Source organism: Calonectris borealis, chromosome Z (assembly GCF_964195595.1).
Source record: "Calonectris borealis chromosome Z, bCalBor7.hap1.2, whole genome shotgun sequence".
Lineage (NCBI taxonomy): Eukaryota > Metazoa > Chordata > Aves > Procellariiformes > Procellariidae > Calonectris > Calonectris borealis.
Genome location: NC_134352.1, coordinates 31,124,786 through 31,144,088, shown reverse-complemented (window position 1 = coordinate 31,144,088; position 19,303 = coordinate 31,124,786). Strand labels below are relative to the sequence as shown.

The 19,303-nt window shown below is 48.8% G+C and overlaps 1 protein-coding gene across 2 annotated transcripts in view; it reads left to right on the top strand.

Moving 5' to 3' along the window:
• The first annotated feature begins 4,163 nt into the window (after positions 1–4,163).
• The window catches only part of TRABD2A (TraB domain containing 2A), an 80,030-nt gene continuing 64,890 nt past the window's right edge, over positions 4,164–19,303 (top strand). For both annotated transcript variants that reach the window (XM_075136386.1, XM_075136385.1), the window contains exons 1-2: positions 4,164–4,460; positions 12,217–12,777. In XM_075136386.1, the coding sequence (XP_074992487.1) occupies positions 4,356–4,460; positions 12,217–12,777 (666 nt within the window). In that variant the 5' untranslated portion in view covers positions 4,164–4,355. The remainder of the gene's footprint in view (positions 4,461–12,216; positions 12,778–19,303) is intronic.

Here is a 19,303-nt window from a genome sequence, read left to right as displayed (position 1 = left end):
CACCTTTTAAACAGTTTGGGTTTTGATTGCATTCTTATAAAGAATAAGTTCAGATTGGGGAAAGGGGTTTGTAAGCCGTTCTTTAACTCTTTCTAGCCTGGCTTCAAATGATCCTCTCCTTTATTTCTGAAGTGCTGGGGCCTAGCGCAATTCAGAGCTCCCTGTTCTGGTCATGTACTTTCTCTTCACCTCCTTTCAATGCCTAAGAGATTTATTTTTGTTTAGCTTTCTCTCTCCATTCAAATTGAGATTACTATTATTAAGATGTGTTTAGAGAACAGAATTCCACTCTTTACTCTTTATTTTTGGCTTCTGGCTGACTATGCTTGATAATTACATGTAACCACTTCGCTTTGTAATATATTCCCCATATTTCCCTTCCAGCTGACCTAACACTTTCATACAGTAACATACTACAAAGTTCACTAACCCTTTTTATCTAGAGGCATAATTGGGGCTCTGTGTTCCTGAATCTCTGAAGTCCACATCAATCCTTCTAAGCAAACTTCCTTTCAAATGCAGATAAAGTAGAGTACTTTTTCTCAACTTGATGAAGAAAGCTCCTTTACCTCCTTTATTATCTGCTTTATGATATCTGTTTCATAATTTTAAATGGTGAGAAATCCTCATGCTTAATTTTCATGGTGTTTAAAATCTATGCTGAATTCAAAACCAGCCGAATCATGTTCGATAGTGGGTGAATCACAGCTGACCTGCCTGTTAACGGAGTCTGAATATATTCTGTCCCGAAGTCTGTGCAAATCTCTTTTGTGGCAGTTTCTTTCACTCAAGGCTCACTGTGTTTGGCTGTACGAGGTGGCTTTCTCTCCCATTGCAGGTTAATGTTAGGTAGCAAAGACACATGCACAAGCTGGAGAGGTCTGTCAGGACTGCGTGCGCTGTATGTGCACTGTGCCGCGTGTGCACATGGACGCGTGCCATCTAAATTAGCATGTGCAGGAGTTTTGAACTGTAATCCTCTGCAGATCTGTCAGCAGTAACACCCACTTGAGGAGACTTATGCCTCTGACAGCCTCTGAGCCGTTTCCATATAACTGCTCCTATGGCCTGGGAAACTGGCACAAGTTAAACATCAGCTGACAAAAAAAAAAAGTAGCTGTTTTTTACACACAGCCCAGATCACTTCTTGGACCTACCTGTAGGCACACCTGAAAGTATGGGATGTGAGTGTGAGCAATTGCCTGCGCCTGACGGCTGCTTAAACTAGCTGCTTAAACTCTGCTGTTGTAAGACACACAGCTGTGGAGCCTGCCCCTTCAGTTACCTTCAATTAACTACCAACCAGACAACTCAGGTCACAGACTCTCTGTGGTCTAAGGCCCTGATCCAGAAAAGCATTTAAGTGCGTGCTTCAGTTTATCCTTTTGTGCAATGTACATAAGCACATGCTTAGCCTTAAGCAGATGCTGAAGCCCTATTGGAATCATTTTGCAAGAGACTGGGATAAACAAATCCCAGCCACTATACAAACAGATCTTCATTAAATAAAAATGTTGGGTTTATCTCTTAGGTTTCTGTTAATAGGTCTAGGATGTGGCTTTCTACTGAAATGTTGCAGTGAAAGTATAAATTATTTTGAAAGTCTCTATAAAACATTCCCTTTGTCCTTCCTTGTTCCCTATTTTCCATCAGCAATTCACCACAAAGAATGCATTTCCCACCAATTCAAAAATAAAGCCAAGCAGCATCTTAATCTGCATTGCCTATATGCCTGCGAGCTGTGTGTTTCAGAAAGTCTTGTTATGTATTTTGCTACTTCAGAACCAAAAGCAATTAAAAACGCTCACAGAATCAAGGTACCTAATCAGTCTGCCAGCACATCTCTGTGCCATGAAAGATTTATTCTTATCCTCTATAGCTTGATCTAGGTATTGTATGAATGCTCTCTGGTTTCCATGCCCAGAAATACATATGACCAAATGTGGGTCTGGCTTACTGCATTCCAGGGCAGAAAAATGTTGTTGCTATGTTTTACACCTGGCTGCTAAGAGTGATGTTTGAAAAGCCGCTTAACTGTCTCTGACTGGTGGGCAAACTCACTATTTTAACCTGTGGTGTCGAATCAGGGACTTTTTTTTGATGAAGAAAGATGTCCCATCCTCAATTCTTGCTCTGCTAGGTATAGGAATATCTAGACCGCTGGCAAATTGCAGGTAGTATTTTCCCCTGCCGTAAAAAAGGAGTAATAATTGAAATAGTTAGGGATTATAACTACTATATGTTGCATAAATGCCATGTTCTTTGTCAGATAATGCTTTTTTTTCTAAATGGTTGGCATGACCTAACAAAAGAAGATGCATTTCATATATTACCAGTACCATTCTCCTCATCAAAATCCACAGTATTCAGAAATACAGTAATGCACGTAACAGAAAGCAAGACAATGAAGGGTTTTGGCTCTGGCTGCCTTCTTCTGCAGTTACCTTGCACCACAAAACTAGGCTCTCCTAACAAAAGTAAAGAATGGCACCTCCACTTTCTTTGAGTTGGTGGGAAGTTTGCCATTAACTCTGAACCAGAATTTAACCTTAGGGATAGAGATTTGGATCTCTGGGATTGAAAAAGATGAGTTTAAAAGTAAGAATAGGGTAAAGCTAAAGAAACAATGATGATCGGAGTCTGCAAAGAGCCTGAAACAGTTGGTCTGCAGCTTGCCTGTTGCTTTGTGCATGGTATTTTCACACACACAGCTTCGGAAGGAATGGTCAACATTACAAAGAAATTACAGCAGTCTTTTAAGACCATATATGTGCATCCAGTGTACTCAGCCCAAGGGTAGGTCAGGTCCACTAGCTATTAAAAAAAAAAGGCAGAAGCATCCCCATTCATCCCCACAGGACAGTTAGCGTAACAGTGACTACTAAAGTAGAAATGGTAAAAATATTATTACTGAACGCTGAGAAAAGATGGAGAAATGCATTGTGGAGAAAGGTCTAAGAGCACTCACTAAGAGCAACACCTTATTCTGCTACTTAAACAAGCAGATGCTGGTTCACAGAGTGGCATAACTTTTTCCCCTTCATTTGATCTCTTTTGTCTTTTTTTTTTTTTTTTTACGGCTTCAACAGATTTTGGCGGCTTCTGTGTTTGGAAGTCCTTAACAGAAACAACTGGGGATGGTGCAGGAGGGAAGGTACCATACAATAGCACCACACACCATGGTGGGCAATGGACAGTTAATATTCTAACTTTAAAGGTTTTCTTAGTTTAAGCACTAAAAGTGCTAACCGTTTTGCTATATGTGAATTACACGTCATATTAAAATCACCAGGAAGATCCTACTGTGAATATTTTGTGAGCTATGAAAGTTCACTTTTTAAATTCGCACTGGACTAAGAACTGGCATATTTCCAGCTTTGCTCAGTATTTTTAAGACTGTGATTAATAGCAATATGTACTTTTGTGAGGTTTTAAATACCAGTCTCCTCAGAAAACATGGCTGAATTTTACAACTGAGGATGATGGCATGTTCTTCAGTGCATTTTTGATCTTAAATAGATCACACTGCTTGTGCAAAGCACACTGGACACACAATTTTGGCACAGCCGTCCTGAAACAAGAAGAGAAGAACGAGTCAAAAGTAATAGCTCCTCCATCTGAAGTTGATGGCCAGTAAATAGCCTTGGGAAGAATCACAGTATTCCATTTTATCCGCACTTCGGGAGAGCTGCAGGCTGGGCAGAGACCGGCAGGCTGGGCAGGGGGCAGGCAGGAGCAGGGAAGCAGAGGCAGGCAAGGCAGGGCAGGGCCGGGCAGGGCCCGGCAAGGAGAGGGCAGGCGGGGCAGGGCAGGGGACGGGCAGGGCCGGAGGCGCTGCGCGCCCTGCGGACCCCGGGGGCGGCGGGGTGCGCCGGGGGCTGCCGGGGCGGGGGCCGCAGCCGCCCCAGCACCCCGGGGCCAGACCGGGGTCTCGCCGCTATGCGCGGCGGCCGCCGTCTCCGCCGCCGTCTGCCTCAGCCAGGCGGCGGCGGGGCCCGGGGGGACCCCCCCGCTGCCGCCCCATCGCCCGCCCCCGGTGCGGCGGGCCCCGCGCCCTCCCCTTCCTCCCCCCGCGCCCCCCCCTCCCCGCCCGGCACGGGACCCTTTAAGAGGAGGGGGCAGCGGCTGGAGAGCTTGGCCAGGGGACGGGGCCGCTCCTGCTAGGGCTCTAGGATTGGCTTGACCGGCCAAAAAAAAAAAAAAAAAAAAAAAAGTGGGGGGGGGAGAGAAAAAAAAAGGGGGCATTAAAAAAAAAAAGGGAGGTGTGGAAGCAGGAGAAGAGGGGGAAAAAAAATAAAAAAAAAAAGAAAAGGGAAGCCGTCCCCAAATTGTGCCAAGTGTGGGAGCGAGCGGGGATGGTGCACCCCGGCTGGCTGTGCCTGCTGCAGGGCTCCCTCCTCCTGCTGGCCAGAGCGCGGCAGAGCCGCGGCCCCACCGGCGCTTGCCCGCTCCGCGGAAAGGTAAGCGCCGGCGCGGGGGGGCTCTGCGCGGGAGTTGCGCGGGGCGGGGTGGAGGGCACGGCACGGCGTGGCGGTCTCCGTCCCTCGGGGGCGGTGGCGGGAGGGTGGAGTGCGCGGGGCCGCCCCGACCGCGGCTCAGCCCGCTCTGCGGCGGGCGGGGGGTGCGGAGCTGGGGCGGCGGGCGCCCGCGTGGGAGCGGGGCGGGAAGGGGAGGGGAGGGTGGTTCCTCGGGGCTGTGCGCCAGGTGGGACGACCACCGCTGGGTGCTGCGGGGGGAGTGTGACGGAGGAGGAAGACCCCGGGATGAGCCCCAGCAGGACCTTTTGCCTGCGTTGTGCGGGACGAGCTACACCGCTCGCAACCGGACAGGCACGCCTGGAGCGACTTGCTGCCAGCATCCCTCGCTGGGGGTAGCCTCTTGCCTTACCGCTGAACGCCGAGCGTGGGGGAGCAGGTTCGCACCACCAAATGGCCGTGCCCCTGAAGTGGAAACATGGTTATAGATTGTGTTAGGTTTGGCTCGTCCTCTGACCTCATCAGCTTGACTGTTGTAAGCAGGAGTAGTATGGGCTGACCTGGCTCCGGTGGGTGGTAAGCGCCGCTGAGGGTCTCTGCTGCAAGTTAGGGGTGATGTTCTGGCTAGTGTGAAGCTTGCGAGCACGGTGTCATTTTCATTAAAAATCAGACACTGGGAAACAGCAGTTCTCGCTGCAGTTTCTGAGATTAAAGTACCAAAATCATGTAGGAAAAGCCTTCCTGAACTTGCTTTGTGTTAATGTGTCTGTTAGTGTTAACAGACCATCCGTGCTGTCTGTTGGCATCTGCTTGGACTTGGAAGTAGCCTGACCGGAGGTGCTGTGCACCTGAGATACTCCTGGGACATGTGTCTCGCCATTCATGTTCATCTCCTGCCCCAGGAAATGTGTCTCCAGCATAGCTGTTAAGGGAACTAGAAGCCCTGAGAAGTAAGTGCAGACCTGCTGCACTGGGCAGGTGCGAGAGCCACAGTGGGCTCACTGCAGAGTAGGTGTGAGAAAGCTTTGCAACTATGAAGAATGTCTGCTCTGTGACCTTTCTTCTCCCTCTCACCTGCCCCAGGTCTAGGGGCCTTGCTGCCTCCAGCTGAGCATGCCACCCCCCGCTGCAGCCATAGAGGCTGAGATGTCTCCTCCCAGGATTTAGGGCACTGCCGATTCAACCACACACCCAAGCTATGTGTGCCTGACTGGAGGTGTCTGCCTGAGCTTGGGTTAGACAGAGCTTAACCCTACCTTGGGGGAGGGTGTCTTACCAATTTGCTTGTGCCTGGAACCAGTTTGTCAACTGGGTTTATAGGTGGCCAGCTGTGACACTGCCATAAAGCCAGGTCAAGCCTCTGGTGTGGGTGCCCTCTTCCCCTTGAGGGCATGAAGTGCAAAAGCTTTGGGCTGGCGTGAATCTGCTGCAAGGAGTTAGTGAGAGCAAGAAGAAGGAAGGGGACAGCCCCTGGGAGCCTGAGCATCAGAAGTCGTACTTGTGGGACCAGCAGGGAGTTTTCCTCAGGAGCCATTAACTGGACTTCTGCCAATTACCAGCAAAACTGGAGGTGAAATGTGTTGATGATATCTCATTATCTGCTGATTACTCTGTCATTAAAATGTGAGACCACCTGTAGTTCTGATATTGGCAGGCTGTTTCCTAGGGTTGTTAGGACAGTGGTAGTAGCTATGCTGTCTAGGAATGGCAGCGTCTGCCTTATTTGCAAAGCTGTTGAGTCTGTCTTTATGAATATTTACACCAACCCCTTGGGAAAAAAATATTTCTCCTTGTCCCTGCATCATCAGGGAAGACTTTTTTGTTCGTTTTTATCTTAATTCTTTATGGGGACTCTTTCTTACCTCTCTAGATTACATGTATACATTTCTTCTTTTTGTCAGGCTGCCTAAAGCTGCTATCATGAAAGAAATATGTGCATCAGTGCCTGAAAGAGAAGCTGCTATTTTAAGGAATGAACATACAATACTTCAGAGGGCTTTGTCATCATCACTCCAAATTATAGTTTAAAGCTGCAACTAATAATGTGCCCCATCATTCTTTTTTTAATAGGGAAAAAAAAAGTCTTTGAAAACAGTTGATCTAAAATAAAGTATGCTGGAATCCTTTGGATTGTATTGCAGTTACTAAGTAATGTGGTCTGGTGGTGCTTTCTTTTTGCTTAACATCGGAGAGTATTGGCAAATTTAAAGCCAGAATCCAGGGATTAACAGCAGAATGCTTGTGGTTGTATCTGGTTAGTATTTTATGATGTTCCTGATAGGGGGCCAATTAATTTAAAGGGCTACCTTTCCCCATATATGCACTTCAACAGAGCAAGTAATCTGTCTGCTCTCAACCCTTGGCTTTTTAGTTAAAAATTAGATTTTTATGTTTCATTTCTGGCAAATGGAGACTGAATGTGTGTTCTTTTAATAGTTGTAGCCAGCGCAGTGTTTATCCCAGGCGAGTTCTGCTTACAGTCTTAAGCTGAGTTTGAGCGTGTCAGTAATGCAGGTGGGCAAAACCTCAAGAGAATGACTGTTAAAAACGTGCCTGGCATTTCTGTGTGCATTACCATAGATGCATGAGGCACTTCACGTGGTGAGTAAGGGCACAGTCTTTGCCTCAATTAGGTATAAATGAACATGACAAGATACAACACCAGGATAGATAAGAGGGAGGGAGAAAGCCGTATAGGGGTGGTTATAGGGCTGCCTGCTTGGGTGAAATATTGCATGCCACATACTCTGGCTTCTGTAGCAAGCAAACAAATTTAAGAAGATATTGTGGATTGAGAAACAGTGCAATCCTGGGCTGAGGTTTGGAAGATGTGGCTGTGGTGCCAAGCGGTGAGTATAAGGATTAGCGGTCCTGAAAGACACTGAAGCCACAGAGGGCACCTACCTGCCCAGTGAGTTATACACTTTGTGCTGGAAAAAGTATAGTATACATAGAAGAGACAGGCAAAAGATAGAAGGAAGCAGAAGTGATGTAGAAGGAAGCAGACCAGGTGTAGGTTTCCCATGTCTGAGTTCACATCCAGCTCCTCAGTCTTTGGACAGCAGTTTTCCTTCCCCTCTGAGCCTCCATTCCCCATATCACTACAACGTTCCCTCTTGAGTTTTTTTGGTTTTTAAACTCCCATGCTCTTCTTCTAGATGTTCAGAGTGCTGCTACTAGATACATTCTTTGTTCCTCCTGTTTTTTGCTGCATTATGTTCTGGATGTTTACCATAATTTTACTCCTGACAGTCAGTGCATAATTTGGCCCAATTTGAGCTAGTTTCTCAGAAGAAAAATGACACTTTTTCTGATCCTCTTTGGCACCACTCTTCCAGCAGAATCATTGCTGCCTCACCTGAAATGATGCGTGATGTCTGACAAATGCAGTAGTATTTGTGTATTTGAAGACTACAGGTTGCATCCTATGGTGGACCTATAAATACTGCTGGAAAAACAAGCTGCTGAGGGTAGTTAAAATGAACAGATTCTGAGGATTGGTTTTTTTAAAATCTTAAAAAAAGAAACCTATTGGAAAGATGATGGAAATACCTCTCAGCCTGTGTTCTGCTGAAGCAGATAGAAGGAAGGCAGGGGGTCATGGGAGTTTTCAGTGCCACCTGTGGACAACCAGCTATGTGATTAGAGGGCAGATGTTGGGGTATGGGACTAGCATGCTCTGGTTTCAGCTACTGATCTGCAATACGTAACTTTACTCTCCCTTTCTCCAAGGTTTTTTTGTTCTTGCCTAGACCCTCCCTTAGCTCCTGAGGAAAAGCACTATGCTTTTGCAGGATTTCTGCAATGCCTGACGCTGTTGCCCGCTCATTTTGGGGAAGCGTTGTCTGGTCTTGTGTGCATCTCACAGTGGGCAGTGGAGTTTGTCCCCTGTGCAGCCCTGGTTGGGAAGGAAGGCTTTCCAGTCTTATGGCAGGGAGCGGATCCCATAGGTCCCAGCGCGTTGCCTCTGTGACAGTGTCAGCTTGAGCAGCTCCTTTTCTTTCTCCCTCATTCCCCTTCTGGCTGGGGAAAAGCCTTTCTCCTTTTTTGTTCCAAGCAATTTTTTGGCTGGGCTGATACCCTGAATCAGTTCACAGCCAGCTGTTGTTCACCTGGGGAGGTGAGGTAGGGGAGAAGGCACTGTGCCACAGTGCTGAGCATTCAGAAATACCTTGATCTGGGACTACGTAGTGGGACGTTAAACTTGAGGCACAGAGGAGGTGTGGTATGGCTAGTGTGACACTGCCTCAGATCTTCGTGCGGCAGCAAATTGGGAGACCTGTGTTCTCGTGCAGGACTGCCGCTCTCTTCCTTAGGCTGTCCCTCCATTTTTCCCCTTGCTCCTAGTTATTTCCATCATGAGTAATGCATTGAGTACCACCTGTAAATTGGAGAGTGGAGACAGAAATATGCATCTTGATCTATACGTGAACCTGACTTTTTGTTGCTATGCTGCTGCAAATGAAATTCCTGGAGCTAAACAACCCAGCTCTCTCAAGCCTCCAGGACACCACTGTGACTGTAATTTATGCTGGTTTTAAAGCACTGCTTTCTGGTGTAACAGCTGTGTAGAAGGATCCTACTGCAAGCGAAAATTGGGTTTAGCACCTTTATCTACTGCATGCTCTCAGGGAAGTGAGGTGAGAGAGAGGCGCTGCCAGTGACGGTGTATACTGACCAAGCCTCGGCACTGCTCCTGTGCTATCTGACAGCCACTTAAAGCATTGTTTAACAGCTCCCCTTTTACAGTCTTGGGGAGAGATTGTAGCCTTGTGTTTCCCTCTCTGAAGCTGCAGTGAAACATGTGTGCGCTCCAGGGGGTGCACAGGAACATGCGAGTGCCAGAAGGTACAGCAGCGGAACCACAGACCTGCTCAGGCACACCACGGACTTTGCCCCATTGTATCGGGCTGTTTGCAGGAGTGTGTCATGGAGGCAGAGCAGTGCTGGGACTCCAGTCTCCACCTCCTGAAGAAAAAGGAGATACCAAAGGAGTGTGAGACACCATCACGTCATGAGCAGCTGTAATGCTGCCTTTTGGAGGGAAAGTGAGCTTTGTGAGCTCCTGTTGTAGTATCACCTGGTGATGATTCCCAACTACTGGTGCCTGGCAACTGGCTCTGCGGGGTCTGGGGAGGTTTCCCATCAATGGTGGGAAACTGAGGCCTGTTCTCCGGCCCCCCACGCTGGTTCTGAGCAATTCTGAGAAGGGAGGTCTGAATGGTGCTTGGGGTGGGTTGCCAAGTTCGTGACTGCTGTTTGTGTGGAAGTGCCAGCAAGGATGCCCAGCCGCTCCACTTTGTAAGGTCTCAGTCTCTAGGACTGTGTGAGAAGTTTTGCTAGGTCTCAGCCTGCTTTCTTCTGCCTGTGCTGCAGGGTCTTTAAAGGAAGACTTTATTTACTCTGTGCCTGATGGCCTGTGTGATTTCCTCAGTGATACCACTAATAGCTGGCAGTATTACTCTGCTTTCAGTATCGGATAGTGAAAACTGGGGGGGGATTTGCAGAGCAAAAAAAGTGAGAGTACAATGCCAAATGCCTTTCTAGCTGGGCTGTGTGCAGTAGTCCAGAGCAGTGCTGATGATCCGCGTTAAAGCCTGGTACCATCCATCTGGGCTTGGGCCTTCTGGCTGGGTTTATTCAGGAGCTGAATTGAAGTTTTAAGTTGGCTGGTGACCACTTGTTCCTTACGATTCCTTGCAGTCGTGGCTGTTCTTGTGCCCTGCCACGTACATGATCAGACTTGTGCGAAGTGACGGAGTGTTGACCTCCTGACCTTGTGCCTGTCCCAGGTGCCTCTTCTGTCTTTTTACTTGCTTGTAGACAGAAAGCAGCACTTCTGATCCTTCCTCCTTGCTGGCTGATGGCTACTTCTAGTTCATTTCTCACCATAGTGATGTGTCCTTCCATTTTTCCCTCTTGACTAATGACAGGAGGGAACCCTGTCTTGTTTTCCCTCTCGTTTTACTTTGCGTATTCATTTTCCTATGTTCCTCCTGGTCTGTGTCAGATTTGTACTCACGTGTTGCCCTGTATCTTCTTTACCTCTTGGTGCTGCATCACGTTTGTTCTCCCTTCTTTCCATGGTCTTCAGGAGAGTTTTTATAGTCTGTAATTCAGGAGTGCATTCCAGAACTGTCCTATAGGATCCAGAGTTGTAGCATGGTGTTACCAAGGTCTAAGGTATTCTTCAGGCTCTCGATGTGCTGCAGAAGTGTCTGAAGAGCTCTTTGGAGTATACTTGGTTTGTGGGTCCATGCTGGTAAGCTAGACTGGTGGTAGCACTTCGCTGAAGTGCTGCCTGATCGGTGGTCTGGGTTTGACATAGGGAGCTGCTGGAGAAGGTTGTCCGGGATGAGCCATTGCAGAGCAGTCTTTAAGATTAACCCTTCTAACCCTGGGTCTTTAGTATCAGAAATTTATAGGCAATGTGCTTCCAATAAATTCCTCCAAGCAGACTGTTCTGCATTTGGCAGTCAGGCAGGCTTCTTAGATCAGCGCACATGCACACTTAGCCTCAGAGCTGAGGTTAGAGTTATCTGCTGGCTAAAGGCTGACCAGATGTTTGAGTGCATCTGGAAGCCTGTCCTCTTACTCAGACATGCAAAGGCTACCCCTTCCTGTCTGCGCAGACAGAGAAACTGTTTGTGTCCATCGCTCCACTAAGGACCACTGCACCAGCGGGGTGCATGCTGTAGGTCATGCCTGCTGCTGGTGTAATGTAACTTGGCAGGATCCAAGCAGGATCCATTTTGCCCCATCTGCTCTCCTGTCCTGCAGGATTGCTTAGGGTTTAAGCACAGCCCTGCACCCTGGTATTCCTGGGAATGCTGTGAGGCACATTTTGCAGCGGAATGAACTTAAAGTCTGCTTCGGACTTCCTGATGGGTGTGGATTTTGAGAGATTTTAAAAGCTAATCTAGAGAAAGCAGCTTTTTCCTCCTCTGTGTTTGAAAGAGTATGACCTGGAACCACAGGCAGAGTTTGGCGTGCAGAATTTCTTCCTGTATTTTCCAAGGTATTGCATGCGCTTCTCTGCTCCTTAAGAAAGAGGAGAAGTGGGTTGTGAGGAGTCTTGACTATGTGTCTGTCTGCCATGTGCTACATCCCTGTAAAACTGTATTTCTACCTGCTCCAGCAAGTCTGCCTGCCAGCTGTGTTATGTATTACTTGTCTGTTTGGTGTCTCGCTCAGAGTGGAAAGTTGTCCCTAGATGCTGCGGTACCCTCTGACTAAGTGTCAAGGCAGTTTCTTTGACGAAAGGTGCCTTGGTATGCTGAAGTGAGAGGCGTCAAGGTGAAGGTGATTGAAACCCTGCTGTCCTGCTCTGCTTCAGCAAAGTGATGCCAGCTTCTGACTCGATAAAAGGTGGAAGCTGGATTAGCGTCTTGCCTGGAGCACGGCCTGTGCGGGCCGTGCTCTGCTGCTGGTTTTGGCAGATACTCAGGTGATGAAGCGTTACTGTTGAGAAGACCCAGCGTTGCCTTTCAGGAGAAGAAAGCCAGGGCCAATCTTCTTGTGTGTTTAATTAATGAAAATTCAATTTTGACCTCAAGACCTGAGAAAAAGGGTGGTCAAAGAGGACTCTGTGTGAGCAAAGCTGCTTTAGGAAAAGTCCCTGCTGGCAAGCTGCTGAGCCAGGTGACCTGTTGGCTTGGCACCATGTTTTCTTTAAGCCCTGTACTGCAGTGGCCCGGCGTGAATGTCTGTACTTATTCCGCTGTGTCTCCCTCTCCCCCAGCAAAGCGAGCTGAACTCCTTCCTGTGGACCATCAAGAGAGATCCCCCGTCTTACTTCTTTGGCACCATCCATGTCCCGTACACACGTGTCTGGGATTTCATCCCAGAGAACTCCAAGAAGGCCTTCCAGCAGAGCCACATTGTGTACTTCGAGCTGGACCTCACTGACCCCTACACCATCTCAGCTCTCACCAGCTGTCAGCTCCTGCCACAGGGGGAGAACCTCCAGGACGTGCTGCCCCGCGACATCTACCGCCGGCTCAAGCGGCACCTGGAGTACGTCAAGCTCATGATGCCGTCCTGGATGACCCCAGACCAGCGGGGCAAAGGGCTGTACGCAGACTACCTCTTCAACGCCATTGCTGGCAACTGGGAGCGGAAGAGGCCGGTGTGGGTGATGCTGATGGTGAACTCTCTGACGGAGGTAGACATCAAGTCGCGAGGCGTGCCCGTCCTGGATCTGTACCTGGCCCAGGAAGCGGAGCGACTGAGGAAGCAAACCGGCGCTGTGGAGAAAGTGGAGGAGCAGTGCCACCCGCTCAATGGGCTGAACTTCTCCCAGGTGAGACGGAGTGGTGTGCAGGGTGCCAGGCTGGCTGCTCGGGTGGATATCCCAGCAGCAAGAGCATGGGCTGGAGCGTGCGGTAAGTGCTCTCTCCTCGCATTTGCTCCTTGCAGCCTGTGCCTCTGCCTGTGCCCTCGTGAGAGCGTGCTAGCTATAGGAGTTCAAGCCATGTTCTAAATTCATTTAGACCTGGCCTGGGGAGACCCCTCTCCTCTTCCCTGGGCAGCCTTGGGCAGGCTCCACCCTAAGAGACACTGGACCCTTGGATGTCTGCTCTCTGACCCTGGCTGGGCTGCCCTGCAGGACCCTGGGGCAGGCTGGGGCTGACTGCCTAAATTTGCTTTTGTAATAGCTAGTTAAGAAAAAAGGTGTGATCACTTGGGGGAAGCAGGGGCGCTGTGAGTAAAGCTGAGAAGTAACTGCTGTTGGAAAAGTATCCCGGTGGACCTCTCAGTGGCCTCAGAAATAGGGGTCCATCCTCTGCCTTGGGAAATGTATTTTTTGGGTTTGTGGTCTGTCCCCCCCTCTTCCTTTGAGACCAGGTGAGGGTCAGCACAACACTGCTTCCTGCAGGGAGCTCCACAGGCCCTTGTGCAAGTGCCTTTGTGTTTGCAAACCAGCTGGAGATTAGCACCATTGTTCATGCAGTGTCACACCAGGCAAGCAGAACGACCTCTCTGTTGTCCGTGTTTTGGATGGGGCGGTTGTGGGCTCTCCTGTCTGAACTAAATACACCAGGGAGCAGCGTCTGTCGCTGTCTCTGCCTGCCTGGTGGGATGACAAGCAGGCATAATGTTGCTCTCTGGCCTGGGGTGCCTTTGCTGCAGGGAGGTGCTAGTTTGGGGAGAGGAAGTGGTATCTGCTTAGGAATAGGCGAGACCTGCTGTTGCAGCATGCCCTGGTAGTCCAAGGTGGGAGGACCTTTGGTCATCAGGCTGGGGAGTTTCAACTAATGCCTGACCCTTTCCCCTGCATCCTGAAGCCTGTCCTGTGACACAAGCAGTTTCCCATGCTGGAAGGGAAGGAGCAGAAGGGGAGGTGCGGCCCAGCAAGGGCAGGGACAGCAGTTTGGGGCAGATGTCAGAAGTGCTGCTACCCTGGCCAGTCTTGGTGGGGGGCCACCAAGAGAATAGCATGGCAGACCAGGGTGCATCGCTTGTGCAGGCCTTAATTGCCCGCAGGGAATCTGCACTCCTCTCTTCCCTTGTTTGGAGCTGGGCAACCCCATTTGCATCTCCAGTCTTTTGCTTAACTGTGGTTTGAATCCTTGTGCTATTGCTGTTTGCTTGCAGCCAGCCTAGGAATGGGCTGGGAAGTCCCATCTCCTCCACCTCTTATCTGGTTGAGGCTTTATGAACATTATTGCCCGTGTTCTTCTTGTGCTGACACTGCCCCTCTGGTTTAGCATGACAGAAGGATGGGGCATGTGCTTTCTCTGCTGCCTTGTATGACAGTGGTAGGGAGGCTGAAAAATAGAGGTTGCAAATCGTGTCCCCATTAAGCTCCTGCAACTGTTGACACTTACTTTAGGCCTTCACTCAGCTTTCTTCAAAGAGCGGCTGTTGCTGTGCTGTTTTGCAGGTGGAATAAATATCACATGAGCCGGGGAGCTGCGTGGGGTGGGGACACAGAGCTGCAATATCCAGAGCTGCCCAACCTGGTGACCTTTATTGTGAGAGCTCAGCTGAGTGGGTCGGGGTAACCAGAACAGCAGAAGAAACTTGGCTCTAGTCAGGAAAATCACAGCCTGTGATTACCCCACAGTGGGTGGAGATGTGCATGTGCATCATGTGAGCTGCTGCTCCTCCTCCCACGCCTGCTCACTTCCAGGGGGAAGGAGCACGCTGTCTGTTGTGGGAGCGCGTCTGGAGCAGCCGCTGCACCACAAATTCACACCCTCACTTCTGCCCACTGCTAGATTTCCAGTACAGGCAGCTCAAGGAAAAGGAGAACCAGAGGCAGATGGGTTTTATGTTTCTAAGCTAATTTCATGGTTGTTTCAGAACCTGACTTGTCAACTCTCATGGTTGGCAATTCTGTAAATCTTTGATTTCAGAGCTTTCTTCTCAGTTTGTTCAGGCAGTTGAGTTAATTATGTGTTTAATATAAACCAAACAAAGACTTTGAAATAGGCTCTTTGAAAATTATTTCCTTTGGTATTGTGCTGCTGTCTGGGAACCCCCAGCATCGGACCACTTCTGTGTCTGCCTTTCAAGTGAGCAAACACACAAGGATGACTTACAAACTTCTACTGGAGAAAATGGGGACACAAACCCATAAGGAATGGTCTAATCCTGTGCAAGAAATGCTTTTTTGTTGCAGCAGAGTCGCAGAGAGATGATTTACTTGGCAGAGAAGCAAGTTCAGTGCTTTCAGTTTACTTCTGCGTAGGATTTGCGCTTTCTTTCACTTACAACATGGTGAGGAAGACTCCCAGGCCGCTTACCAGCAATACATGTTTATTAGCTAGGTCCCTCTTTTGACCCATACTATTGGACAAAGCCTGGTTAGTGTGAGTATGTTATTGCAGGTGAAGGTCTGGAACAGTTTATCATTGATTGTCTCCATGGGGTTGCACAATGCTCAGTAACTGCAAAGTGCAGACAAACCCAAGCTAGAGAATTCCTTCTTCTCCTTGTGAGGAGAGAGAGGAAAAAAATAAAATAAACAAAAAACCCCCACATACAACAGCTAACACTGCTTGTCATGGGGCTCTTTTTCTTTGGCTATATTTGTTCCAGTTTCCTCTTTATCTTTTGTTTTATGACTCTCTTATTTTACCTGCCAAATCTCTCTGTTCTTGCTCAACTCAGGCTGGCTGCCCACATAGCCAGGCCATAAAAGTATCATTTCTATATGGTACACAATGATGTGTACTCAATCTGTGAAATTCTTTACTGCCTCCTCAATCCCTCTCTCTTGTTCCAAGATCTGTGCAACTTTAGGGAGTATGGAAAGATTAGTCTGTCTCCATGCCAGGGCCATGGTGTTTATTTTCCCGTTTCATGGTGTTTCTATTCTAGTTTGTCATAAAAGACTTTTTTTCTCCCACCCCACCTTCTTTCATGCATAGTGCCTCTCTTGTTGCAATACCCTATAAGGATGCAGGTCTCATTCCTAGCAGCATCTGGGCTTCTAGAAGATAAAAGGCTTTGTAGCTATACACAATCTGCCATTGCTGACTTCCAGCACTGGAGTCAGTCCCTGAGACCTCCCAACTATTCCTTTCAAGCTGTGCATGTGCTTACATGTTTGCTGGATTGGAGGCATCACTGCTCCAGCCTAAAGCCCGTGCAGGTTTGCTGTTGGCTCCAGCTGTACTGTCACGAACATCAGTTGGTATTGGCTCAGAAAATGAGCTGGCCTTGGCCCGTACGTGCCATGCACTTGTAAACAGACTGTGCTTTGGCACACTCAGGTGGTGTCCAGGCTGTGTTTCTCACAGATTGGTTTGAGCTTGAACACAAGAAGTTCGGACTTGTGTCTACCCTCTGCGTGGGACCGAGGCTTAAGTGTGTAAACACTGTCCAGCCATCACCATTTCCTAGCCGAGACCCTGGCCAGTTTGGCTTCTCCAAGCTTGGGACACTTGATGGAAGACCCTACCTGTTAGCTGTCCTTGATTTGAGAACTGTTTTCCCCACGTGGCTTTCCTGTGTCCAGACCTTGCTACAGGACTCTCTTCCTATCTGAGCATCTGAATACAAGGCTACATCTTCAAAAGTAGTTTTGACAGCTGCTTGAGTGACAGTAGAAAGCAGGGGGCCACTAAGGACTGGTTGCTCCTGAAATCCTGGCTTCAGCTCTGAGACTGAGCACTTGAAAGTTTTGTCTTTCGCATCTTTCGGCCACTTCCTCATACAGTTAGTTGCAGATAGAAAATGAAGCAAAAGCTTCTATGATTGATCATTTTGCGTTAATTGGGACATTAATTGTTCTACTCAAAGAGCAACCTCTGGAAGCAGCGAAGTGCTGAGAGATTCCTGCTTTTCTCTACAGGGTTCCCAGCTTTTCCAAGTTCTGGACCACTAACATGACACTGTGAGAGCTGTGGACTCCTGCTTACCAAATACAAGCCTGCTGATGTAACAGCAACATCATTTTTCTTGCTTAATCTGTGTACCCACTTGGGTGAAAGGGCCACCGTTGATAGCCCCTGGTATAAAATTGTCATTTTGGAGCAGTCCATGTCTGTGGGGAAAGCAGGAAGCCAAGACATCACTGCCTTGTTACGTGTGGAGGGGGGAGTTGGTTGGTTTGGGTTTTTCCCCTTCTAAGGAAGTTAGAGAAACAGCAGTGATGGCTTGAAATTAGGCCCAAAAGATGTGATATGAAATTGGAGAGAGTTGTGCTACTCTCCTCATTTCAAACAAAGGGCTTTTTTGCTACGTTGAGTTGATCAATTTTACTGTTTGTCTTTAATTTTCGGGGCAACGAGGTCAGATATGGCAGTGTTTCCATTCATGAGACCCTAGTTCAGGTTCACCTTTGACAACAGCGGTAACAGAGAACCTCAGAGAAAGGAAGAGCAAGGAGAGGCACACGGTGGGAACTCTGCAAGGAGTAGTTCAGATCCAAACTTGGAGCAAAGCGAAGAGCAGTTGCTCGATGAAAGAGCTGACAGAGGAGCAGAGCACTCACTGCTGAACAAGTTGGACGGGACACTACTTGCGGTAACCTGATTGCATCTTCTGCCCCGAGGGTGTAACTTCAAGATGTATGTTCGAGGAACAGCCCTCCCTCCTCAGATGATGGGAACATCAGGGTTTTCTGCACATGAACTAGAGCTGAAACAACTGAATTGATCCTATTTGCATCTTTGGCTGCTGAAGTCTGTGACCTAGATTTGTTTTTGTTTTCGGTTTGTGTGTAGACACACCTGCAGCCTCCACGTCTAGACATCAGGGATGGGGAATGGGCTGGCTGGTGGGAACCGAAATAGCTAAGGCTCCGCATTTCTATTGATGTTTTTAGAGTTTAATTAAGATCTTATTAACTACCTGGGGAGTTCAGAGTTCGTCTCTCAGTGAGAGTAAAAGGGGAATTCAGTTGCTGATCTGCTGTCTCTGCATTCAGAAGGGTGGAGACTTTGTTTCAAACAGCCTGGACTCTGCGGTAGGGCTTTGAAATCCCAAACTGCAGATTTTGCTGTGGCACCAGTTTGCACTGGTCACATGTGCCGTTATAAGCTGCTTGCATTTGCACTCTGCGTGCCTATCAAGTAGCTGGATTTTCCCATTAAAAATGCCCTTTGCTCAGCATATTACACTACAGAAACAGAAGATGTCAGGCGGTAAATGTGGCTTCGTCTCTCCTTGCAGCTCCCACGGACGGCCCCTTGCCTGTGGCAGGCTCCCAGTGTTGCAGCGTGAGCATGCCCATACACTTTTCTCTTTTCCTAGTTAGCGAGGGCTGGGCGGTGAGTTGTGTACACCTCTGTGTACGAGTTCTGTGAGTGCTCGTAACTGGGTTATCCCGCTCTCCTCTGACAAGTCAGCGTTGGGCTGGTGGGCTGGTTGGCAGACACACTCCGTGACACTGGTCCTCTAGCTCTGGGTGAGAGTACTGTTGTTGCAGAGGAGCATAGCCCTGTCAGTGGGCTGAGAGGGGTCCTGGGCATCAGAGGCCACTCGAGGGAGCATACAGAAGGTCTGGGCTGGAGTTGCTGTTTGGAGCAACTCAACCAACAGTGAGGAGTGTGGAGCAGGGAGGGGATGTGGGCTTGGCTCATTCAGTTGGTCAGGCAGTCGGGTGCCCCCGTGCTAAGCTTCGGTCTGCACGTTCTCAGGTCTTGGTGCAGACTTACAGTGATCGGTGGCCTGACACTGCGGCTCCGTCTGACGCCTGATCCTGAGGGCTCACTACTAATTACTAAACCCAAAGTGTGGGACTGCAGCTGCCAGCTTTTCCCTTGGACACAAGGTTGCAATCGGTCTGGACAACCTAAAGGCACATGCCTGCAGAGTGGAAGACAGCTTCCTTTCTGATCGAAGAACTGGACTGCACTGCTGTCACCCTCCCGTCCAGCAGCTGTAGGATGGTTCCTTTTTGGCTCAGACTGGGTTGCCAGGTCCGTGGGATCCCACTTGGCTCCTGCATCCCAGTGACAGGGTTTCTGTCCCATGGCAGTGGTTTCAAAGACTAATTTTTGGTTTTCTTCAACAAACCCCGACACATTCATACCGAGAATACAGCCCAGCTTCAGCTTTCAACTGTTAGATTTTGTGAGGGTTTGTATTCCACCAAAGAGCCTCTGCTATCAACTTTCTCTGCCGTGTGCGGGTACTGTAACTGTAATCAGTTTGTCCTTTAATATTCTTTTTGTTAAATGAAGTAAAGGGAACCCGTTGAGCCTTTCCCAGCGGGGCACAGTTTCTACGTGCTAACTGTTCCCTCAGCTCTTCCCAGGCCCAGCAGCATCTGTCTTGGGTCGTGGCAGTCACGCCTGTGCTTGATGCAGTGGTATTGTCGCTATCCTCAGCTTTCCTTGTTTATGCGTCTGAGTTTGTCTGTGACTCATTCA